Raw genomic sequence first — 25370 nt, 5'->3', positions numbered from 1 at the left:
AGTGCTAAGCAGGCCTGACCCTGCTTAGCCTCTAGGATCAAACAAGATGGCAGTTACTGAGATCCTAAGACAGATTCATAGGATTTGGCACAAGTAGCTCAAGACAGATGTGGTGGCGAAGGCCTTTAATCCCAGCACTCAAGAGGTAGAGACAGGTGGATCTCTTTGAGTTCCAGGCCAGCCAGCCTGATCTACATAGCAAGCTCTAGGCCAGCAAAGGCTACAGAGAGAGACCCGGTTTGAAAGAGGGGTAGGGGAGGGCAATGTGAAATGTATATTCTAGGCCCTAGTTTAGACACCAAGACAGGCCTACGGGCTCATTGGCCAGGGCAATCCTTTTCCACAGCCAACTGAACCAGGCGAATGAAAATTGTATCTGCTCTAAACACCCCAGGTTACACTAGTTGCCCACCAGAGAGGGACCACACAATCTGATGAGGGTGTGGTGCTTTATAACCTACAACAGGATCACAGTTTTAGCACATCTTGCCTAGGTCACAGGCTTTCCACAGGCTATGTCATTCTGCCTGGCATTAGTGCCCTGGCTCCCTCCCTGTGCATAGATGGGTGCCTGCTGGCATGGTTATGTACCTGTTAGAGGTCACTCCCCAGTCTTTACTCTTGTCAACCACAAGACAGGCTTGGCTCGGCTCTGTGTGCTAGAGAAAGCAAGATGAGGAGTGGGCCTGAACAGGGAGCACCTGGGAAGTCCACCTTGTCCTGGTACCTCCTCAGCTCTCTGTTCCAGTGCTGAGCCCAGGCCTAGCAACCCTATGGCATCTCTCCATAAAACAAGCAGTTTTCAGGATGGCAAAGTACTTCCTGTTGTCTCATAATGGTGAGAGTTTATTTCACTTAGACATATTCAGAGTAAGATCTCCTCTTCCTTAAGAAAGCAGAACACTTCGGGAGGATTCAGGGCATGCCAGGTGAGACCAGCCACAGAAGGCCAGGCTCTAAATTGAGGTGAAAGTTGGGGACAAACAAGCTCCCCCCAAACTCCCCAGGGGCCAACTGTGCAGATCTTCACCCTAAACTGTATGTACCTTTACCTCCCTAAATAAATACATTGTCTGAATCTAGCTCCAACACATCTGGAAGGTGCCAGCCTCACTACAGGCAGAGGGTGGGAGAGAAAATAGAAGGTGAGAGGGGCCCTCGGCTGCTCGGGCTATAAACACCTCCTATTGTGGGACAGGAGACAGCAGGGCAGTGCCTGAGGCCCTGAGGAGACTCACCCCCTTGCTGCTTTGCAAGGATATCAGACAGTTGGTGGCCCAGGCCCAGGAGGCTCAGAAGGCTGGGACAGAAGATACCCCTGACCAGAACTGTGATGTAAATAACTCCAGGGAACCAACAAGAGGGTTGTGAATGGCTCCAGCCAGCCATGACAGGGACTCTGTCTGTGTCAGTCTCGTCCATGTATCTTCACACTCTCAGCCTCAGGAGAGGATGCACAGTCCCTGTAACAGGAAAGTTCTTTGGCTCCTGCCCCCTGGGTCTGGCTGCCTTGAGCTTGGAGTGCCTCAAAGCAACTCCATCTAGATCTGCTCCCACTCAGCCTGGAATTTCTGACCCACAAACTGCCACCATGTATTCCTTGCCCCCAGACATCCGTGGGTGTCTGCGCTTAATCATTTTCTGTGTGAAATGCAGTGAGGAGACCCAGGAAGAAAACAGGTTAAAAGGAACCTTTTGGGGCTGGCGGGATGGCTCAGCAGGTAAGAGCACTGACTGCTCTTCCGAAGGTCCTGAGTTTGGATCCCAGCAACCACATGGTGGCTCACACCACCCTTAATGAGATCTGACGCCCTCTTCTGGTGTGTCTGAAGACAGCTACAGTGTATTATGCAGGAGCGAGCAGGGCCGGAAAGAACAGGCTGGAGCGAGCAGAGGTCCTGAGTTCAATTCCCAGCAGACACATGATGGCTCATGGCCATCTGTACAGCTACAGTGTACTCATACACATAAAATAAGTAAATAAATCTTTAAAAACAAAACTATTAAAAAAAAAAAAAAGGAACCTCTTCAAAGGAAGAGACCGTGTTGTGGGCAAGAGTATAAAGGGGGCTTGTGTTTATCCCTTGACTCCATATCATCTCCTTAGTTAGGATTCTACTGCTGTGAACAGACACCATGACCTAGGCAACTCTTAGAAGGACAACATTTAATTGGGGCTGGCTTACAGGTTCAGAGGTTCAGTCCAGTATTACCAAGGCAAGAACTTGGCAGCATCCAGGCAGGCATGGTGCAGGAGGAGCTGAGAGTTCTACATCGTCATCTGAAGGCTGATAAGAGAAGACTGTCTTCCAGACAGCTAAGATGAGGGTCTGAAAGCTCACGCCCACGGTGACACAACCACCCCAACAAGGCCATATCTACTCCAACAAGAACACAACTTCGAATAGTGCCACTTCCTGGGCCAAGCTTATCCAAACCATCACATCATCCTTCCTAAGAAGACATTGTGCTTCTTATCCTACTTCCTGGGATCTCTGGGTTTGGGGTTCTCATTTCGGGGATGCTGGAGTTGTTCCAACGATGATGAAATGGGCTGCAGACCTGGGTCCCTAGAGTCCTGTTAGGTCTCAGGAAGTAAACAGAACTTACAGGTCTCAGAAAGCTCTTGAAACAAAATTCACAAATCCATTTCCTCAAAATTATACATGCATGACAAGTAATCTCTGATACTAAGCTGCCTGCCAGTTGCTCAGAATGCTCCAGTGCAGAGGCAGCTTTGTGAGTCTTCCCTCATGCTGTGGTGGGCTTTCTGGTAATGAGCCATCCATACCCCTGTAAATAACCCCAACCGAACTCACCTGGGGTCAACAGGCTTTTGTTTACACACCCCTGAGAGAAATCATACTGGCCTGGTATGATCTCCATTTCCTGTCAGGCCAGCAGAGACGTTGTCAGACCATTCTCATGCGGTCAGCTCTGTCCAGTACCTGGGATGTGAGGCCTGAATCATAATCTGAGAATAACAGGAGCATCTTACCCATAGACCCGTATTATTTTCAGATTGGAGTGTTCTCCATCTAAGAGCTAATGGGGCCACAGAGAGCAAGCAATGAGAGTGGAGTTTACAGATATGTAAGTGGTTAGGCCTAGCCATTATCTACTGACTCTCAAACACACTTCTCAGACATCTGGCAACCTTCTGCACCGCTAGATGGGGCAGGCTTTCAGAAGTGAGTGCATGGGGCTCACATTCACTGCTATATATCTTTCCTTAAATAATCCTCTACCCGTGAGTGATGGTTTTTATAGGCTTTTATGTATGCACCTGCCAACGCATGTTTGCCCTTAGGTCTGAGATGGTTCAACCTCTATGCTCTCTACTGCTCACTTACACCTTCCAGATGCCCCTGTTTTACAGCTTACAAAGCCTGATCTTAACTGTGATTAAAACAAGTAATGCACACAAAATTATGTTGAGGAGATGCTTGAAAAGCCTTTCAGTGAATAGAGTAGATTTTCCCCTCTTTGATTTCTAAATACAAATTTGCACGGAATGTTTGCACAAGTATGGCTTGATATTGAAAGCTACAGCTCCTTCCCATCCATAAAGCAAGACCAATTCAGTCTCTTTGAGTAGCAGAGTTACACACTTCACTTATTGGGGGCAACTTTCAGTCAGAGTGATGAGGTAGATGCTTCAAGAACCTCAGTGTGGCCAGGCGGTGGTGGCCCACGCCTTTAATCCCAGCACTTGGGAGGCAGAAGCAGGCAGATTTCTGAGTTCGAGGCCAGCCTGGTCTACAGAGTGAGTTCCAGGACAGCCAGGGCTACACAGAGAAACCCTGTCTCGAAAAAAATAAAAATAAAAAATAAAAAAATAAAAGGAAAAAAAGGAAGGAAGGAAGGAGGGAAGGAAGAAAGAAAGAAGAAAGAAAGAAAGAAAGAAAGAAAGAAAGAAAGGAAAAAGAACCTCAGTGTGTAGAAACCTTCAGGTGTGCTGAGGTAGGGCTCATGACCTCAAATTCATGCCCCTTAAGCTTTTAGCAGCTGCGGCACCAGCACAATGACACTGTAACTCTTTTGTGCTCAGGGTAAGGTCTTATGTCGTGATAGTCAGGAGACACAGCTTGAAATACAAGAACTGTGTTCTGTGAATCAGTGTTGGCTTTTCTGTCCAGGCCTTAGAAGGATCTGTAAAATACCAGAGTGTGTTGGTGGAAAGGAAACAGATGCCTGTGGAGAGCTGGTGGCTAATATTTCACAAACAATCAGAAGCAACAATCCGGCCACAAAATAATGAGTGTATACTGTGTGAAGGAAATATTCTCTCAAACTCGGTCTCTGTCTGCATGTGTTACCTTCATGGAAGAGGTTGAAGAGATAGATTGGTATATTCTATTCAACTTTGTTACCTAATGTTTTGTGTTTGTCCCAAAGCAGGCCCTATTTCTTAAACAAGACCCCCGGGCTTACAAGGAGGCTTGCCTGAGTCCACAATTCAAGTGGTCTCCCTGTGTGCTGAGTGGCCTCAAACAGGCCAGGATCAACCGAACTCAGTTGTGGGCCCTAGGGCCACCTTCTACCCAGGATCCTCTGCCCTGCTCCCTCTGCCTGCAACTGGACAAAGCACAACACACACCATAGACCTCCTTTCACTTCTGAAGAGGGGAGAGTGATGATTAATCGCAACCATAATCGAGACAACCACAGAAACAGGACAAGCTGCATCTCTGTACAGTGGACACCATCTAAGAACAGCTCACACGGTGGCATGCTTTCCCAGGGAAGAACACACACAGGGGCTTCTTTCTGAAGAATTCATGAAGGCAAGGGTCTCTGTTCCCTGCCTGAAACAGACTCAACAAGAGATCACTGCCACAGGCAGAAGTGAGAAAATGGAGGCCCTTCATGGAGGGCCCCCGTAGCTATGTTTCATTTAAACTAGGGCCCAGCCTTGGAGAGCAGAGGACACACTGCTGCTGGAGCTGTTGAGCTTTCACTACTGGAAATGGCACAGCATGGGATACCAGCATTGGGCAGGTGTGAGTAGCTAAGGCTTGGATGCAGAGATGGACGCCAGGCAGCGTCTCTTCATCTTAGAGATAAGAGCAGTGCCCTACCCACCTCTGACAGATAATGACAAAGTGCTTTGAACAGCTTCAAGCCCACAGCTTAATGAGACAGGTGTGGCTGTAGCACAGCCTTGCTCTTTGAAAGTTCTGAGAGTTGATTTTTATCAACTGATGAACTCTTCCCAGAGCCTCAGGCCTGAGTAAGGCAGGATACTAGGTGTGAGATGAAGGACCAAGGACACAGGATGTTGAATCCTAGGCAGAGGTAAATCCTCATATGGCCAGCCCAATTGTATTCAATCTTCTCACACCGAGCAGCCGGGTGAAAAAGGACATTTGACTGCTCCAGCCAGAGAGACCCAAGCTCAGGCTGTTCCAAAAGATGAGAGTGGGAAACAGGAGGAAGGGATAGGCTAAGAAGAAGCATGGGTACAGGGGCGAGGGCTGACATGTACAGAGGACATGTCAGGCTGGCTGCACGTAAAGCAGGTGTCTGCTCCACTGGACTCGAGATGAAGCCACAGTCTCAATGGGTTCTGCCTTGACACCGGGATGTGGCTTTCACACCGATAGCAATTTCCTCTTAGTTGGAAATGACCATTGCTATCTTGAAGCAGAGAAGCTTCAGCCGCCTACTCTGGATCTTCATTATATTATACTATATTAATTTTACATCATGGAGGGAGGGAGAAAGTCATGAGGTTCGGGAAACCTTCAGGGAGACCCCCCTTAAGCTCCTCCCCTTTCTGATATTATGTAAGAAGCAAAGCTAGAGGTTGGAATTCTTGGTGGTACAGCTGCCTGTGCACTCTCTATGTTCATGTGAATAACCCTAATACACTAATTGATTCACCAAACTGCACTTGGACGGAACTACCTTTGGTCTGTCTGTGCTCTTTGTCTGGGGGCAAAAAGATGTTTCTTTATTTCTCCCCAGGAAGCCACACACAGTCTTTGTGTTCTTTGTTGATGTCAAAATCCTTGGTTCAAAGCTCAGAGAGACTACAGCAGCATGAGGTGAGGGGTAGATTTCAAGGGGTGGAGATAAGCCTGGACACAGGATCAGTGAATGGAAATTCGCTCTCACCCCAGGTCACCTCCTGGGCCTCAAGTCCCAGCCTGAGGCTACTTTTGCCCAGTTTGACAATTACATTGGGTCTTGTCTTCTCAGGTCAATAATGTACCTACCTTACTGAGCTCTAGGAGTGGGGAGTGTGGGAAGAATGGTCATTTCTGGAAATTTCCATCCAAATCTGTCTTCATCAACTAGGAAGCCACACTCTCAACACCTGAACAGGATGAAGGAGAGGATATAGATCAAGCCAACCTTACCTGGTTTTTCCAAAGGTGAGCCTGGACTGTGGTAGGCAGTGGAGCACAGTGAAGCCTGTCCTTGCGGGAACCTTCCTCATTTATGGTCTCAGTGCTGGTGATGGCTGTATTGAAAGAAAGAAACTGTACTGAAAGAGAGAAAGAAGGGAGAAAGAAAGAAAGAAAGAAAGAGAGAAAGAAAGAGAGAGAGACAGACAGACATAAAAGAATACACTCCTGAGGCTGCAGTTCTTTGCAGGAAGTATGTGCTAAAGTTATGTCACTCTAAGAGTTGAATGTTCCAGAGTGGACTATGCCAACACATCTATGAACAGATAACAGGCCACCCGGTAGTGACTCTTGCGTGGGAGAGTTGTAGGGTATAGGAACTGCATCTCAAGAAAGCTGGGAAAGAAAATTACGCATTCGTTCTTGATCTGTGTGTTACAGAGCTCTATCCGCTCTATGGGCAAAGTGGGGAACCAAGCAGAGAAATATCACCAAAATAAGCTGGAGCTCAAGGAGGAAGGGGAAATGGGATTTCTCTGAAGATACGCAAGATAAACAAGGGTGGATGATCCCCTCTAAGGGAGAAGCTGCAGAAGGGGATTCAGAGGTTGGCCAGCCAAGGAGGAGCTGGTCAGAGCCAGATGGAGTAACCACAGCCCAGCAAGGACCCTGCCCCAGCCAGAGTCAAAGGAAAGGGTGCAGAGCCTGTCCACACTGATGAGCAGCGTTGGTCCTTCATCAATATGGGAAGAAGGGAGGAAAGTCCGATCCAGCAGGCCAGGACACACTTTAGTTCTACCTACTCTCCCTCTCTTCCAGGTACCTTCCTGTGGCCTTGTATCTCTGCACTCCACTCACCCCCAGCCCCTTCACGAGCATGTGCCTAACCCTTCTCCCAGCCAAAGGAATCAAGAAGACTGTCTAGGACCTAGGTAACTCTCTTCCAGGGTTCTCCCTTCCAAAGGAGGACTCTTAACACCGACCTCTTGAATTTGGGATCTCAAGACAAAATTTGGTGAGGGGTGGAGGGTATCTTCCAAAAGAAACCTCAGGGAGCTAGAAACCTGGAGTCCACTGCAGGCAGGCCCTGTCTGCCCTCACGGATGCCCTGTGCTATCACTGCTCAGAGCAGGTTCCAAACCGCCTATCTCGCACTCTTAGGGTAAAGGAGACGCCAGGGTCCACTGCTCTACGGTCCGCGGCCGCGGGGGGCGCTGCGAGAACCGCTGTTAAAGCCCCGTCGCGGGCGTGCGCGCTCAGAGGGAGGCCGGCCGCTGCCCGCGCCGGTGTCTCCGGTTGCCGGGCTAAGCCTCGCCCGACTGCCCGGCCCCGGATCCAGGCTCCACGAGTTGCTCTCCGCGCGGGATCCACGCGCCGCCGGCTCGAACCTCGGACTTGCACCTGAGAGCTCGGCCGGAGCGTGGGTCCAGGCCCAGCGGCGACATGGGGAAATTTCAATCCAAGCACGGTGAGGAACGGGCCGGGGGCGGGAGAGAGAGGGGCGGGTGGGCGCCGCCACTCACTGTCCCTTCCCTCTTCCCTGTGTCCTCTGACCGCGCCGCAGCCGCAGCAGCCTGCAAGAGGAGAGAGAGTCCCGAAGGTGAGCCCGGGTGCGGCCAGGGCGCGAGGCGGCCCCGGGGCCGGATGCGCAGAGCTCCAAGCTTGGGGAGCGCCTTGCCTCGCGCCCTCGAGTGGGACACGCCTTGGGTCTCTGGGAGCGCGTGGCCCCGGGGCTCTGGGTACCGGGTGGGCGCTGCGAGGCAGGCTGGGAACAAGCGCACCCCACGAAGCTTACGGTCTTCTTCCTTCTCCGTGGGTGCCTTGTTTCCCGCGCGTCTGCGGGCGGGCCGCAGGGGACAGCTTCGTGGTGTCTGCGTACGCAAGCGGCCGCAAAGGAGCGGAAGAGACCGACCGGCGCGGGGCCAGCGGTGTGGAACATCGCGCACGGGACAAGCAGGTAGGCGACGGGAAGGTGGGCGGGGTCGCGCAACCACGGGCCTGGCAGTAAGGGAGTCGTGCCTCTTTATACAGTCGAGATGCAGAAAGCTCATTTGGCGGGCCAGGATAGCCTAGCCCTCCCCAGCATCTGGCATAGGATCCCAGAGGGGGCTGGGTGGTACTGGAACCTCCCAGCTCTAGGCTGGACTGGAGGCTCCACCCCTGAGGCAGGGGAAGCTGGTGAAGGGATTCTAAGGCAGAGGTGGGACTCAACTGGGGTCATGATCGCAGAATTCCAGGCTTGAGTTGGAGGACCTTCTACATCTGTTGATGAATGTTGTGGGGCTGATTGCTTGCACAATGAAGTTGTCAAGAGGTTACCCTTGCCTCCCATCTTTTAGAGCGCTTACTACAGGCCTGCAGGGAGATGGGCAGTGGAAAAAAAAAAAAAAACAGTGTCCCCAAACCACAAGTGTTACCCTGTGTAGATGATCCATGTGCTGTGTCTAAGAGCAGAGAACTGCCTAGGGCCAGGGCCCCAGGGATGAGATGTGATGGAATCTGGGGGAAACACCCATATATCTGCCAGCAAGAGGAAGTAGACGTTGGGTTATTAGGTGTTAGGGAGAGCAGAGTTTGAAAGGACAAGAACACTACACTTGGTCACCTACAACTGGCTCCCCACTGCTGGCTCCCACTCCAGATAGGCCCCTCCCACGAGCTGGGAGCTCTGTGGAGTCAGCAAGTGGACTGGCGTCAGTGTTCTTTTTGAAAGGACCTTCTGGTGGATGAATAGAAACTTCTGGGTGTTCATGAATACTTTGTGTAGCCCTGACCTGAGACCTGGCGCTACGGAGGCTTAAAATAATATGTAATGGTATGTTTGAATGTGTGCTTCCCGGGAGGATCTACTGTAGCTGTAAAGGTGGGTGTGCTGAGGTATTGTGGGTCCAGTATGGAGATTCAAACATACATGCTGTCCATTTCTGGGAGAGGAGGCCAGGCCAGACATCCAGTGCTGCCCAGGTCCGTCTTGCTACCACTTACATTTGCTGAGGAATTCTTGGTGGCCAGTTGATGCCTTGGGACAGCTTGGTTCTCAGATGCATGTTAGCCAGAGATAAAAAAAAAATTGGGGCTGGTCTCTGGGACCCTGTTCATGCCATGGGAGAGCATTTAGACTGGCCCTACCCCTTAGCTGTCTTAGGTCTTTCTCCCTAGCAGCAAGTCTGAGCTCAATCTTTTGAATCCCCACTTAAGAGCAGGGGTGTTCAGAATGAGGCACAACCTAGGTGACAAGGAAGTGGGAGTCACTGGAGTATGAGGGCCAGAGCATCTTTCTGGAGAGTATAGGTGCTCCCTGTGTAGATGTGGAATTACTAAAGTGAAGCTGTGATCTTAGGACCATGAGTACTACACTTTGGGTCATTTTTTGTTTTGTTGTGTGGGCTCTGGCTTGCATGGTTTCCTTTGGCTTTGTCCTTTTACAATAAGGCTTTTTCTAAGGTGGCTAAGAGCAGAGTCTTAGTAGGACTGACTTGGTTTAGGTAGCTATAAGTGACAACACTCTATTTCCTGGGTTTTCTTTATCTGGCTGTGGCTCCCGCCAGGCAAGATCTTGAGCTGAGGCCCTGGCTCAGGTATTCTTGAAGCCACATTGCTGCCTTTGAGCCTAGCATCTTGGGCTGCACTAGGTAGCTCTTGCCCAGGTCTGGGAGGGACTCTATCCCCATACTCTTTCTTCTGTCTGGAAAGCTCAGTGGGAACAGTTAGTGTTAGGTCTATGTCCTTTCTGAAGTCCTTTTCAGTGTCCAGAGTTCTGCCCAGCTTACTGTCCTCCCAGGAGCTGTGCCCTAAGGAAGGGCAGCCCTGATTATACTGCATAACACTCTCTACCACCAACTCCCAGTGACCCATGACAGGTCGTTGGGAGACTTGCATCTCCTCTTCTGGCTTCTTGCCTGCTCTCCCCATTCCCTAAAACTTAGAAGGATGAAATTGCTTTTGACTTTGTTACTGAACTGTACTTCTGATCTGTGTACCTCTAAAAGTCCCCCGGGTGCCAATTTCTGCCTTGAGTGGCCGCCATTGCTATTCCCAGAAGCTCTGCTATGTGTCAGCACCTGTGTGGCTCCATGCCTGTGGGGATATGTAGGGAGGGGCATGGGTCTGTTAGCAATAACCAAGTGCTGGTTTGGAGAGAAGCATGTAACTTCAGAAGTACTGTGGTCACAGGCTTTGAGATAGTACTGATGGGGATGCAGTTCCAACAGCAGTTGGTGGGGCCTTTTCTCAAAGTGGCTAAGTAGTCATCCACAAGATCGTCTCCTTATGTGGGTCCCTTCTTCCACAAGACTGTCTTTAATTTCTTCAGCTCCCCCCGCCCCGCCCCCCTGGAGGCTGGCAGGAAATTGCTAAGAAGACAAGAGTCACTGGTTTGTTTTTTTTGTTGTTGTTGTTGTCGCTGTGAATTAAACGCAGGTTTCCACTGAGCCCGAGGAAGGAACATTCTGTTCATTGTCATGGTGGGGTTTTAACTTGAACTTTGAGGATCTGCCTGAATGTAAGTTGAGGAGGCCACTGAGAACCATATCCATGGCTGTCTGTAGACAGTCTACAGCTGTCCATATTTGCAAGAGGGGAGGACATGGCTGCTTAGCCTATTGGGGGGCTTGTGTGGCTGTCTTGAGCAAACTGGAACTTCACAATGCCACTCACCAGATCTAACCACATCTCCCGTGGCCATTCTGTGTGTGCTGATATGTTATACCTTTCAGAAGGAGATAGGTAACCTTGTAAGATATGGGAGTGATCAGCTTGAGACCTTGTGGTAACCTTGGGGGCTGAGACCACTGTGTGGACCTTGGCTTCTAGCAGAACCCATCAGCCCTCATCATCATCTTGTCTATAGGTTCCTCAGAACTGGAAATCTTGCCCGTTCATCCTTTGGTCCCTTCTGATTGGCTAGAATTCTCTGGAGCTGGCTGTCAAGCCTCAGCCCCTTAACTCTGATGTTCCTGCTGTGGCAGAGGTGGCTAGTCATCTGCCTGACCTGAGCCAGGAGCTACTTCACCCGCATATTTGCATGATTCTGTTAGGGAAGGGGAGATGTTAGCCTTTGAGAAATTCCTCATGTTTCTGTCACAGCCTGAATACCTCCCTATCCCTGGTTGGCACATGGGCCATAAGGCATCTGCAGGGGATATATGGAGCTCCAGGGAGGTGTTGGGGACATCATGGTTCGTCCTCACCTGCTAAGCTTTACAGGCCCCAAGAAGAAGCAGTATTTCTCTGGGATTGCCTACAGAATGTTTGGAATGAAGGCCCTGAAGGCACGTGGGTAGAAGAGGGATAGCTTGGGTGTCAGTGGCAACTGTCACAACACATCATCATTGTTCCCTGTTATCTCTGTGCCTTCTGTGTCTGGCTTTTGGGGCCCAGTCTGAGTCTTGAGACGTTGGCACAGAAGTACAAAAGGATCCAGGGGCTCACTTTGATGCAGGAATATCAAGGACAAGCCTGGGGGACTGGCAACATCAAGGAGCACTGAGGACCCCCCCACCCCCGGTCAAGTGGTCAGGTGGCACTGAATACCTGCCCCTTCTATGCTTCTGAATTTGCAGGTGAACCCCACAAATGTGTGATAAGCTGAGCGGTTCTTCCCAAAGGGGATTTGAATTAGCAGAGGCCTCAGGAGCCACTTTACTGACTTGGGGGAAATGTCTCTAGGGGAAATGAGGCAAAATTGCCCTGAGGACCGAACCTGAGGGAGCTAGTAACAATGTTTTTAGGCACATGGCTGAAGGTTACCTCCCAAGATATGGATGGATAGGACTAAAGAGGGGAGGGGAAGGAAGCACAGGCCACAAGCTATCTCTGTGTTGCAGAAGGTGTTGAGGCCATCTCAGAGGCAAAAGGCCTCAGGAACTAGCCAGGCACCATGCAGTCAATGTCTGACCCTGTGTGGTACTTGTAGGCCCTGAGACTGCTCTGATGTACTCTGCCACTGAGGGACAGTGTATGGCTGGGCTCTGCCTTTGCTCATTGCCTGGCTCTCTGGTGTCTTATGACAGGAGCTCTGGGAGACTGACCATATGAGGCTATGGTTAGGGTTGTGGCCCACAGAGACTGGAGGGGCAGATTCCTGATGTCTACAATAAAGTTGGTTGGCACTGGTCATTGGAGGAGTGTTCCCCTGGGATTCAAGTTCTTTGAGAGGTTCCCAGGAAGATCAGCAAGTGCTCTCTGGTGGTCACAGAGGGAGTAGATATGTGCAGATGAGCATATGGCACAGCTCTGCATCTGAAAAGCCCCATATAAAGTGTCAAAGCTCTCAGAATGTGGGGCATTTTGCCTCGGGGTGCCACGTGGATTGGGGGGCGGGCAGAGGGAGGTTCCTAGACAGCTAGGACTAAGGCTTATACTGGGTAACTTGTCTTATCTGGATTTCTAAAACAGCTTCAAGTCACAGCCACTCATTTTAGTGCTGAAGGAACTAAAATCTTGGCTTTCCAGAAGTATTAATAAAAGTGGAAACATGGCTTCACCCTGCCCTGTCAGCAGATTGGCCACTGTGGCAAACGGTGCCACTTCTCTAGAACTCAGGTTACTTCCTACAGTTTTGCTTGTGGCTGAGTAATTTATATATGAAAATTCTGTGCTTTATGTGTGTGCATGTGTGTGTGCATGTGCACATATATACAACATGTATGCACATGCATGTGGAAGCCAGAGGTCAACTTTGGTCATTATTCCTCAGAAGCCACCCACCTTGTTTTTTTTGAGACAGTCCAAGAGTTAGCCTGTGATTGTCACTTTTGATCAGAAGTCCTGTTCAATCTGGAGCCCTGGTGAGGAGTGAGGGGTCTGAGGTGAGCTTGGGGGCAAGGCTAGCAGGAAGCCAGCCAATGGCATGGGTTGGAACCATGGTTCCAACCATACACAGGGGACTGGCCTGGCCTCATGAGCATTCTGTTCTGGCACAGCTTCTTGTGCATGAACAGGCTGGTCAACTTCCCAGTCGCTATAGCTTGTCGAGAGCTAGATAAGACAGGCGACATATCCAGACCCAGTCCTTTCCCAGAATTAGGGACAGGCCTACTTGCTCTGCATCTCTTGCCACTTCCTTTGTAGTCTGGGGACAGATGTTGGTGGTTTCTGTTTCTTGGTAAGCAAGAAGCGATTAAGAGCACTGGCTGCTCTTCCAGAGGTCCTGAGTTCAGTTCCTAGCAACCACATGATGGCTCACAACCACCTATAATGCCCTCTTCTAAACACAGATGTACAAGCAGATAGAGCAGATAAAATAAATAAATAAATCTTTAAAAAAAGAAAGAAAGAAAGAGAGAGAGAGACAAAGCTGTGTCTCCAGCCTCAAGCCTCATTAGTAAGGTCAAGGGTTACCCATCAGTCATCCGCACAGAGGTTGTTGAAGTCCTGGTCAGAGCTAACATTGGGAGCCCCATGCCAGGTCCAGTGAAAACATGACTCTCTTTTTCCCCTATGGTCAGGAGGCAGCAAACTGGCCCTAGCCACAGTGCTATGGCTTAGCCATGTGTCTAGGTCTTGAGGCCTGCTCCACATGTCTGAGGAGCTCAGCTTAGCTTGTTTCCTGTGGCCTTGAGACCACATATCTCTCATAGTTCTATCAGGAGACGTGAGAGGATAGAGATAAGGGTCTAGAATAGAATGCAGGAGCTTGGCAGAGGCTGTCCCCTATGCTTCATCCTGGCCAGGTCCGGGGAGTCAGTGCCAACACATAGCAGGACCACCCACATGTGATTAAGAAACACAGTGGCCAGCCTTGTGCTTCGGAGAGCTGAGCCCTATGGACATAGACCACTTCTCCCTACAGGTAAGAGGAGTTCCCAGAATGTTGCCTGGGTAAGAAAGTCTCTGGGTTATGAGGACAGGCTTGGGTCACCCTGGGAACCTGGAGACACTGACTCATAGCAGCTCATGGAGGCTGCTGTCCCTAACTGGTTGGTGGTGAAGCCCTACAGAGCTCAAGGATCAGGATCACAGGAAAGAGTTGCTCATGAGGATGCAAGCTCGTCTTGTATAACCCCTGGATATGTGCTATACCGCCAAGAGTAAGGTCAGCATTACATGGTAGTCTTGTCTGTTCATTGAGCTGTTGTGGGTGCTCTTACTGTGGACAACACTGAATGGTACAGACTCCCATGCCATCGAGTTCATCTATACAAAAGCTCTGCTCTGAGAGTTAAGGCCTTAGACTCTGACAAACAGGAAAGCAGCCTCAGTACAGTTGTGCCTGGAGGTTCAAGATGGGTGTGTTACTGCTGTGTCTGCCTCCGCTTTATAGCCTCCTGGTAGACTTTTCTTCTTACAAGAGGGAGGGTCCTGAACCCAAGAGATCCCTGTCCCTCCCACCCAAGCACTTCTGAGAAATCAGTTCTATGCCTTGTGAGTTTTTGTGTCAACTTTAGCCACACTGGCTGAAGATCCCTAGAAGGGTGCAGAGAGCAAGCTTGTGAGTCAGGTATCCAGAATCTGTCCTGGGTCATGTGAGAAACTGAAATACCACTAGTGTGAAAGAATGGGATGAGCCCTCATGCTACGTGGAGTCGTCTGGTCCCAGTGGGGCACTGTTTATGTGCTTAATCTGTCAGGTAGTTGGTAGACATGCTGACAAGCAGGGCCAGGTGGGGCCCAGGTGGCCGTAGCTTCAGGAGGAACTTGGCCTCTGGGGTGGCTACAGGGTCAGTGGAACATGTGGCTCAAGTTAGGCTCCTCACACTTGAAGTGGCATATGGAAAGGCTATTCACACAGTCCCCACTCCCTTTCCAGGCATTTGCTTGATTGGCTTTCTGTGTTTATCCTTGAGCTGTCACAACACGTGTGCTCTCTGCCCACTGTGACCCAGCGTAGGTCAGAGCAAGTGGCTCCTCTTGGGCCACCCAGTGGTGATTGGGATGGAGGAGGAGTCATCCTTAGGCTCTATTCTGTTTTATTAACTGAGATTGGTGCCAGGTAACATTGAAGCCTGGCCTGTGACATGGACAACATTGCCCTAGGCTATGAGAGGTGAGAGTGATTATCCCATGTGCTGGCTACTTCACCAAGAACAGCTATGGCCTGTTGGATGGGATATGCCCTTCTGCTACAGGGTCGTCTGGTCCCAGTGGGGCACTGTTTATGTGCTTCATCTCTCATGTAGTTGGTAGACATGGTTGGATGCCAGGACCATTCTAGGCAAAGCACAGCACCGGCTTGGGCAAGACTGGTTTGCTGGAGCTGCTACTTACAGATAAGCCTGTTAGTGATCAAAAACCCTTAGTGCCCCCCTAACCTGCCTCACAGCAAGCTGCACCTACTGCTGGGCTGGTGTTTGCTGTAATCAGCTTTCACGTGGATGGGAGATTTGGCAGCATCCGGCTGGCAGCTCTTCTTGCCAACACTGAACAAATTGGGTCTGTTCGATCCTGTTTGCCACGCACAGCTGGAATGGGCTGATGGCAATGAAGCCTGGCAGCCAGAAGGGAGGATTTATTTTACTTTTGTTCTTCGGGATCTTCTCAGTTAGCCCTAGCGGGTTTTGAGCCCTGAAATCAGAGAAGCTAAAAAAAGCATGTAATATTTTAATACACAAATTCAGATGGGGATTATTTTAACATACCATTAGGCATCCTGGTTGGTCGGTGTCTAGCGCTCTGTAAAGGATGTTCTGTGTGCTAGGAAGCGCAGCGCTCCCTGCTCTTTGTCTTCAGAATTGTAGGTGCTGTGTTTGCCCTTGTGTGCGGGGTGGCAGGGTCCTCCTGGCTTCTCTTATGCCTGTAAGGAAGAGGCCCAGAGTTGATGTATGTATTCACTGAAGGGATACGGTTTACTTCTATCTCCTCAACGTGAAAGCCAGAACTCAGCCCGGCTCTGAGGAAGAACCTGCTCAGAAATGGCATGAAACAGTCAACCTGCCCCATGGACCTGGCATACAGCCCCCACTCCAGGAACCTTCTGTGTTCTCCCAGGGAGAGTGAGAGTGCAAGTGGGCTGGCTAGTCCCTTCTGTTCACCCAGCTCAGTGGGCTCTCCCAGGGCTCCCTAGCCTTCCTCCTCTGTTTGTGCTCCTTGGTAAGGAAGTCCTGGCTGCTTACCCAGAACTGTTATCTTCATATCCTGTTCAATGTCCCCTGCCCACTTTGCCCTATTTTCCCACAGCTAACCGGGGATGCCTTAGCTGGACTGGCATTTGGTCTCTGAAGCTCCATCCAACCCTAGTCCTTGCCCTCCCGGGGGTGCTCAGAATCCCCTTCTTATCTCACCCAGTTCAGGGTGTCCGGCCCACGGGTCACCCAGATGAGTGAGGTGTCTCTGAACTTGGCCTGTTCTTCTCATTCCCTGTATAGATGTCCCTGCTGCTTTCTCTGGCGGCCCACCCCCCACCCCCCTCACTGGCAAGGTTAGCCCTCGGACTCCTATAGTGACTAGGCTGGAGCTACCTTCCTCTTCCATCAACTTTAGGTGAGCCTCGCCTATGCTGGGAGTCCTGGAGCCCATTTTCCTAGGGTGTGGGAGAGCCAGCTTTAATCTAAGGAATTAGATTAATTAATTAGATTAATTAACCTTAGCTGTGTCCCGAGAAAGATGGATAGAGGAAAGAGAACTGCACTGTGCTTGCATTCCTCGGAAAGCTGTGGGGAGGGTGGAGGGTCCACATGTTTCAGAGTTGTGTTACAGGAAGCAGTGGGTTCCAGAAGGCCACAAGGGTCACTGGTGAGTGAGCAATGGGAGGAGAAGTTGGTGAGCCCTAGAGGAGTGCAGAGTCTAAAAGGAAGGGGTTAGCTCACAGAGATAGACATGGCTCAATATGAGGCCTAGGAAGAAGGCACCAGAACACACCACTAACAGAGTACTAACTAGCTGCAGTGGGCACCATCTAGCAGCTCAACCTGTGTAGACTGGAGTGGAAGTGAGGAAGATAGTAAGAAAGCATTAGGGATGACAGCAAAGAGTACCCCCAAGTCAGGTGAGAAAGGCCACATCCGGGTGCATCTGAAGAGAAAAGATAAAAGGTCAAAGAGCAAAGGTCTTAGGAATAAGGTGAGGAGAGTGCTCAGCCAGATACAGACCCTGTGTGCCTGAGCTTCTCCTGCAGGGTTACCTATGGCTTCTCCAGTCCTGTCCCAAGACCTCTTTTGAAAGGAGGCGACTAAGGTACAATAGATTTGGCAGTCTACTGAGTCATGCTGTATTGAGCCCTGGAGCCTGGACTCTAATCTTCATAAGCTCCTGACCCCCCACTCACCCCTGAGCCGCTTGCTATTCTGCTCCAAGGTTGCCTGCCTGCTCGCTATCTCACCTAGCCTGAAGGAGGAGCCAGACAAGGGTTCCTGGGTGGTTCAGAAGGTGAACTAGAGAGGATGGTCAGGGGACCACCCTACTGTGGATGTCAGAGGACAGGCAGCATGGACAGAGAGTGGTTGTCCAGACACCACAGCGAAAGGCCCCTAGGCAGGAGTAAAGAGCGCACATTCCAGGAGGAGGAGAAATGTATACAGAGAACTAACAGTGACCTACACCTGCCTCCTAGGAACCACAGTAAACAAAGGCATGTATGCCAACCTTTCTGTGGCTCTAGAAGGCTACTTACAGTCTGGGATAGGCATTCCATCAGGAAGGGTACAGGAAGTCCTTGGGGAGGGTCATCATCTATCTTAGTCCCTCCCTCAACCCCCTCCTCCCCTGCTCCACAGCCATGGAGATGGGATAACTTTATCTTTACTTTCAGACTTGTAATGGTTTGGGCTTTCTTGAAAACCCAGCCGGTGTTAACTCTGGGAAAATAGCCTATTTGGCACTTTTATCCTTGGTCCCTCTGGCCGTGTTTTGATCAGTAGCCAGCTCTGGTGGAGTGGGTTGTGACCAGGCGTGCTTGGGAGGAGGAACCAATGGCGTCTGATGACCTTAGGAGGCACACCCTCGGCAGGAAGACCACTGAAGTGGTGACCCTAGAGACCCCATCCCTTCCAGGAATGGCAAGGTAGTAGGAGCCGGCCACTGGTTCTGCTTTGCATATCTGCATCCCGTGAGAGAGGGCATTAGCTCCTCTGTGGGAGGGGAAGCCTCCCAGAAGGTTCTTTGGAGCCTCCGTCTGTGTGGAAGAGCTCCTCAGGAAGCAGGAAGGGGTATCACTGGGTACCATATCTGCCCATGCAGAAGACCAGAGCCTTGGTGGGTGAAGTAACCGGGTCAGAGCTCTCACCTCTCCCTGGCCAGCCCTGGCAGCCAGAATATCCTTGGCCTGCTAGCCAGTCCCTTGAACCTCATTCACGTCCTAGGAGCCCTGCTATGTCCAGGCTCCCTTCTGTGTCTGGATGACCCTGGGCTTCCTTCCCTTCAGCTCGCCTTGCAGCTGTGCAGCTCTCAGCTGCCTGGAGCTGGTATCATTTCTGAGACAATGTTATTTGTTAAGAGCTGTAATGCTCGTTTGTTTGTCACCGGGACCCCCACTACATTTCCTGACTGTGTGTTTGAAGGATACAGGTTTGGCTCTTTTTCTTTTCCCTCTAAGGACTTCATGCAGCTGCTGCCAGATAGGGTAGCTATAAGGCTGTCTTTGATCTCCACAGCCCAGCCAGGCAGCAGAGCCAGTGAGGGTACGTTTCCACAGAGCTCTACGGAGAGCACTTAACAAAAAAATGAGCGCCATTTATTGCTTTTTCTGAGCTGTGAGCTCCCCAGGGGCCTGGCGCCGGGGTTTTTAGCCTGCTTATCTCTGGTAAGAACACCACATCACACAGTACCTTCTGAAGTACAACAAAAACAGCAACTTTAGGGTTCAGTCGTGTTCTCTTCCAGCTTTGGAATTAATCTGCCTTTGAAATAAGAAACATAAAGCTTTAGTAGGAATGAAAGGAAACAAAGATGGCCAGTGGGTTTCCTGAGTAAGAGTTCACCTTCATCCAAGCAAGAGGCAGAGAGAGGGACCTGAGTCTGGGAGACCCAAGTTTGGATTCCATTTTGTTATTTTGCAACCTCTGTGGCCTGCGAACTGTGAATAGGAACTGAATAGTCACCATCAGGGAAGATTGGTCAGCCTTGATCATCATTTTCTGTAAAAGACAATTGTAGTGTCAGGCATGACCGGTAAAAGATCAAGGCATAGACCAGTTGCAAAGTGACTGGAACATGGAGGACTAAATCAAAGAAATTTCAGTGTGCCAAGAGTGAAAACAAGGGAAGTAGTCAGCATGGCTCATGATTATTGTCTCTGGACAAACACATGTATGTATGCGTTATGAGTATGTGTGCGAGTGTGTACATAAATGTGCACATGTGTGTGTTCCTGTGTGTAATGTATTTTTGTATGTGCGTGCACACATGCGCAGGCACATGCACACACATGTGCCTGCGTATGTACATGTTGTGCATGTTCCCCTGTGTGTGTCCGTGTGTGCATGTGTTTGCATACATGCGCACGTGTATATGTGCATGCTTATGTAGAGTCTTCCCACTCGCACCTAGAGATTTAATGTGTGTGCTGGAAGTGGTTGGTTTCAAGGTGGGTCCCCTGTGGATGTCTTTCTTGGGAGGATGTGGGGTCTTCTTTCTCTGCTGAGGGATGGGGTTAGTCGTACTCTGCTTCCCACTTGGGCAGGTTAGCGTGGGTGATACAGGTCACCCCAATCCTTCTCTCTGGGTGACAGATAGACTTTTTTTTTTCTCAGTGGTTAAGATATTTATTTATTTATTGATCTATTTATTTATTATATGTAAGTATACTGTAGCTGTCTTCAGACACCCCAGAGGAGGACATCAGATCTCATTGAGGATGGTTGTGAGCCACCATGTGGTTGCTGGGATTTGAACTCAGGACCTTCGGAAGAGCAGTCAGTGCTCTTACCCGCTGAGCCATCTCTCCAGCTCCTGACATATAGACTTTAAAGGAAGGGCAGCTGACCCTTTAGGCATATGACCTTCCTGGCAGCATCTCTCACAGGACAACTTTCTCCAGCAAGTGGCCAAGGCTCATCCCTGGAATGCATTCATTCAGTGACTCAGCCACCCTCTTCCCTGTCTAGCACTCTCTGTGAACTGAGCTTCCTCTGTGCCCACGTTCTTGTGACTAGTAGATGGTCAACTCCCCACAGTACATATGGCTGATACAATTCCTACACACACTGGGGACTAGTGTATTTTTTTGGATGAATGGGTGTTGGAAATGTGGTCCGTGTTATATTGTCTACTACTAATCAAATGATAGGATCAATGGGGAACTGTGGTAGGAACAGGAGGAAGATGATGATGGAAATATTTGTGTTTTGTGGCCTAGACAGAAAAATGGAGGAGGGCAGACACTGGTGTAAAGGAGGAGTGTGTGTTTTAGAAAACCCTGCCTTTATAAATTCCATTTTATAAATTTCATCAGGGGTTCATTTATACAACCCCTGATGAAAGTGGTCCTAGCCTTCCCTCCCCCAATTAAAAAAAAAAAAAAAAGAGAGTCTTCTCCTTTGCTGGGCGGTGGTGGTGCACACCTTTAATCCCAGTACTTGGGAGGCAGAGGCAGGCAGATTTCTGAGTTTGAGGCCAGCCTGGTCTACAGAGAGAGTTCCAGGACAGCCAGGGCTACACAGAGAAACCCTGTCTCGAAAAAACAAAACAAAACAAAACAAAACAAAACAAAATGAATGTGTGTATAGAATCTGCAGATCTTAGAAGAAAGCAAGACACTAACATGCACTTGTTGTGTTCCCTTCCTGTGGTGGCTCTGGATTCACTCTCCTTAAACATCTTGATTTAGATTCTTGGGCACTCAGGATTCATGGCTCTCAGCCCCTGCAGGGGACCCGCCAGGCACCACAGGAACTGCTGGGCCCTACTGCACATGTGTCGGAATTATTAAGCCCATAAAACTAGATTGTCACATCTGAAACTGCTTAGCGGTTGAAACTGAGTCGTGACTTCAAAGCTGGCCGAGCGTTTCCAGACAGACGAGTGGGCCGGCACCTGGAAGTGGAATTCCAGCCCCTGGCTGCGAGCAGAGTGGCCTCCTCACCTTTCCTAAGAAAACACTGTTCCTCGGAGCCTGGGGCTAGATGCCACACCTGGAAGCCTGTGTGAAGAGCAAGATCCCTGCATTTGAGGGCTTGGCTACTTCCCTGCTCCAAAGCTGTCTGCAGTCCCCTTTCCCTTGCCCTCCTCCCACTCTCCCATTCCCTGCTTTTTGCTCATCCTTACTATACCTGGTATCTTCCCCAGCAGAAGAGGCTGTGGCCTTGATGACTCTACCCTGAAGCCTCTTTCCGTCATTTCCCTCTTTACCCTGCTTGCTCTAGTACTGGCATCCGTCACCTCCTTCAGGGCATCATAGCTCTTTGTGGCTCTCCAAGAATAGTCTGCCCCATGGGAGATTCCCTTGAGATGTGTGAGGGATGCCCATCTTAACTCCACACCCAGTACATCAACAGCCTCCAAGCAGGAGCCCGGGAGTTCTCCTGGCTCCTTGGGCTCTCCTGCTTGCTTCTCAGGAAGCTGCAGCCCACACTTAGAGGGTACCATTGGCCACTCCTCTGTATGGCTCTACCTCTGTCTGATTCCATAAACATGGCATGAATCTCACACAGGTCCTGTGGCTCTATCTTTCCATCAGCAGGCTGTTCTTAGCCTGGGCTTGCACCCCAGCACCAGTCTTACAGAATGGCCAGGGATGACACTGCCGAGCTGCCCCAAAGGTCATCCCGGTGGCCTCTATGATGTGTCTCTGAAGAGTTCCGCATCTGAGTAGAAATAACTAGGAGGTTAATGTGGGTGATTTTCCTGATCAGGAGATGAGGTTGGAGTGAACATATATACAAAGACCCATCCCAGTACTTGCTAACCATGTGTTCTAGACCACACACCCTCCCTGGGGGCCCTGTGGTGCCAGCTGTTCTGTTGGGTACAGTTCTGGACAGTGGCTTCAGTCTGTTTGCTCTAGCCTCATTTCCTTCCGTCTCCCCTCTCCTAGAGTGCCCACTAAAGGCCCAATCCCCACTTATTTCTCTCTGCATCCATGCCTATTTCTGACTCTGTGTTTCTTTATGGGAAATCTCAGTGTATCCCTCCCCACAACCTCACCCCATCTCTGACACACTGAGAGGATCTCACCCTTCATCAAGGGCTGTGTTTGAGGGTACAACCTTGACCTTAAAACTGACATGTGGAGCCAGAACCTCCACAAGGCTAGAGGCTTTGTGGAAGGTCACACATGTACCTCATCATACAGAACAGGATTTTATAGGAGCTGTCATGGCCTGCCCTTCCACCTGAGCCTCCATTCTCCTTACAGAAGTTCTTGGACCTGGCTTCAGGAAGGACACATGGATTGTTCTCTGAACAGGAGCAAAGCCTCCTTGCATGAGGCTCAGTTGGAGACAGTGGTCTTGTGTTTCTGAGCCCAGGGAAACCTCAGAGAGTGAACAATTGGCACATAGTTGTCCTGAGGCCCATCTGCCCTGTGCTTGTTCTGTTCCCTACTCTTATAGCTGTCTATGGTGGGTGGGCATTTGGAAGGTGCTGAGGTGTGGTCTCCCAGGGCCTGCGGGTTCTAGTGGGTGATGTGATTCAGGAACATAACCCTCTTTCAAAGGTGGGTTTGGGTGCCCCCATCTCTGACTTCAGTAAGACAAATTGTCTTCTTAGGAAGCTCAGACTCTGGGTTTGTTGGGAAACTTCCCAATCGCTACTGCCACCTAGTGGCAATTATGGGGAATGTTTGAGGACTGTGACCTAGGTTGTCCTGTCACCTCCTCAACACCTTGTGGGGTGATAAAACAGGGCAGGCAGTGTGAAGAACTGTGGAGCCCTCATTTTGGGTGTGAATAAATGGGTATTTCTAGTATGTGGACTATCCATGTATGTAGCAGCAGGGCAAGGAGCCCCTTAGGCCAGCACAAGTTAGTCCCAGATATACCTACCTCAGATGCTTAACACCTTATTTATGGGTTACATCCCCACTGCGGCATGGGACCCCACAATCATGACACTGGTCCCCAGTGCGTAGGGGAACACCCATCAGAGACTGGAAAGTGATGTTACAAAGACAGCAAGTAACTTGGGGTAGGGTGTGTGGTGCAGGGAGGTGCCTATGGGTCAGGCCCTGAGGACATGTGCAGAATGCTAAGCTGTGAGCCTCACCAAGCCGTTGACCTCAACAGGAGTGTCTAGCCACAAGAGCATAAAGAGGAGGGAAAGCTTGATCAGAGAGGAGTGATTTCTGAGGCCAGAGCAAGAAGGCTCTGGTTAGAGGGCGTGGTTGCAGTTCTTTAAGAGGAACTGAGGTGAACAGGGAGGATCTGCTAGGACCTGAGGTCACAGGACTCTGTTACAGCAGGGGTGTAATGTCTGTCTTTGTGAGCCTAAGTCACAGGCACTTGGCTACACTGGGGAAGGGGCTGCATGTCTAACCAGTGGCCCTGTACAGGTTTTATATGATGTAATTAAAGCCCTTGGCTCTTCTACTTAACTAAAGCAGTGCAGATTAAAGGGCATTTCTATGTAAGCAGGACAGATTTGACTTAAATCACCAGGCAGAGGCCAGAATTACCCCACACACACTCATTTTCTCCTTTGATCCGGGGCCTCTCCAACCACCCTGGGCTAGTGCTTGGAGTCCTCCGTGTCCTGGGTTCTGGTGTGTGCTGACAGAATCTGCAACAGTGGTCCTGCCCACAGATGGTGTGGCTTTGGTCAATTATAGCAGCCCTGGCCTATTATTGTAGCCTTGGGAATGTCCCAGGAGACCAACCTAGAGTTTGTGCAGGGTCTTCTTTATTTTATTTTTCTTCTTTTCTTAAAGTGCTGGGCATTGTACCTAGAGGGGTGCATCTCAAGCATGCTCTCTTCCACTAAGCGCAACTCCCAGATCCCTTTTTGAAGTGAATGTCCTTGCTTCCCCCACCTAACAGTGCATTTAAAGTCTATAACCCATGCAAGGCTCCAAAACTCAAGATTGTTTATCTTTATAAATAAGAAATGGAAGGTGTCCGTGAATGCTAGTGGTTCCAGCCTCACATACAGGATAAAGTATGGTAGTGGTGATAGGAGGTTTATAGCAACTCAAGAGGCTGGCAACTCTAGGCTCTAGCCTTTCGGGTGTACCTCCATCTGGGGGTGCTGTATCCACCAGTTTCTTAGTAAGATGAGACTTGCCTATTCATGAAGGATTCAAGTTCTCTGGGGAGTCCCATGGTGGGAGGGACTATTGAGATCTTCTCTGCTCTCACCTGCATCACTTTGCTGGCCCAGCAGGGCTCCTGAAGGTAAGTGCAGGTGACTCAGGAGATGACACCTTAACATGTGCTCCATTTGCCCTTGCTCCTCTCTCTTGACATCAACTTGAGTCTTCGACCCTCTCCCTGGTACCACCAGCTTTGTTTTCCCTGAATACCTGTTTTGTTAGCAGCAACTTGCAACCCCTAGACTTGTAACCAGACATAGGACCTGTCAGTCACAACACCTGAGGTATCTCAAGGTGAAGCTGAACCCTTGTCTTTGAACCTAGCTTCCCTACCTCATAGGATCTGGAACTGAAAAGCTCTATGAGTTACTCTGATTTCTAAGAATAAAGAAGCCCCAAGGCTTTTAGAAATTACTAAATTTCATACCTTATGTTCAGCTGGGACAAGCTGGCCTCTGTCTCACTAAGCTCAGGCCTCCAGTCGCAGGACATGTCACTAGGCATTGTAGACATAAAAGAGTTTTGTAGAGTCAAGGCAGATTCCTTGCACTTCATTAAAATCAGATCCTTTGAGCCTTCATTCAGTCTGTGGGTTATTTGATCAGTGAATGAATGAGGACCTCCTCCTTTTTGAAAAAGGATCTCATGTAGTCCTTGCTACCCTGAAACTTGCTAAGTAGGCCAAGCTGGCCTCAAACTCACAGAGATCCCTTGCCTCTCTCTTTCCCAAAGGCTAGGATTAAAGATACATGCTACCATATGTAGCTAGAAAGGGGACTTTTTAATATTTAGGAGGTTTTCTCATTAAGATGATCTCTAGTGTAATCCCTTAAGTGATATCTAAGAACAAACTATGTATGCATTCTATTCATAATGGTTCCCATGAGTTGGGAGGTCCA

The 25370-nt window shown here is 49.9% G+C and overlaps 1 protein-coding gene across 1 annotated transcript in view; it reads left to right on the top strand.

Annotated features, from left to right (window-relative positions):
* The first annotated feature begins 7596 nt into the window (after positions 1 to 7596).
* Nkd2 (NKD inhibitor of WNT signaling pathway 2) overlaps positions 7597 to 25370 on the top strand; it is a 28508-nt gene continuing 10734 nt past the window's right edge. The window contains exons 1-3 of the mRNA XM_031360727.1: positions 7597 to 7821; positions 7918 to 7953; positions 8207 to 8310. Of these exons, the coding sequence (XP_031216587.1) occupies positions 7797 to 7821; positions 7918 to 7953; positions 8207 to 8310 (165 nt within the window). The 5' untranslated portion in view covers positions 7597 to 7796. The remainder of the gene's footprint in view (positions 7822 to 7917; positions 7954 to 8206; positions 8311 to 25370) is intronic.

The sequence above is a fragment of the Mastomys coucha genome, unplaced genomic scaffold (assembly GCF_008632895.1).
Source record: "Mastomys coucha isolate ucsf_1 unplaced genomic scaffold, UCSF_Mcou_1 pScaffold8, whole genome shotgun sequence".
NCBI classification, from domain to species: domain Eukaryota; kingdom Metazoa; phylum Chordata; class Mammalia; order Rodentia; family Muridae; genus Mastomys; species Mastomys coucha.
This window is presented reverse-complemented; position numbering and strand designations above follow the sequence as displayed.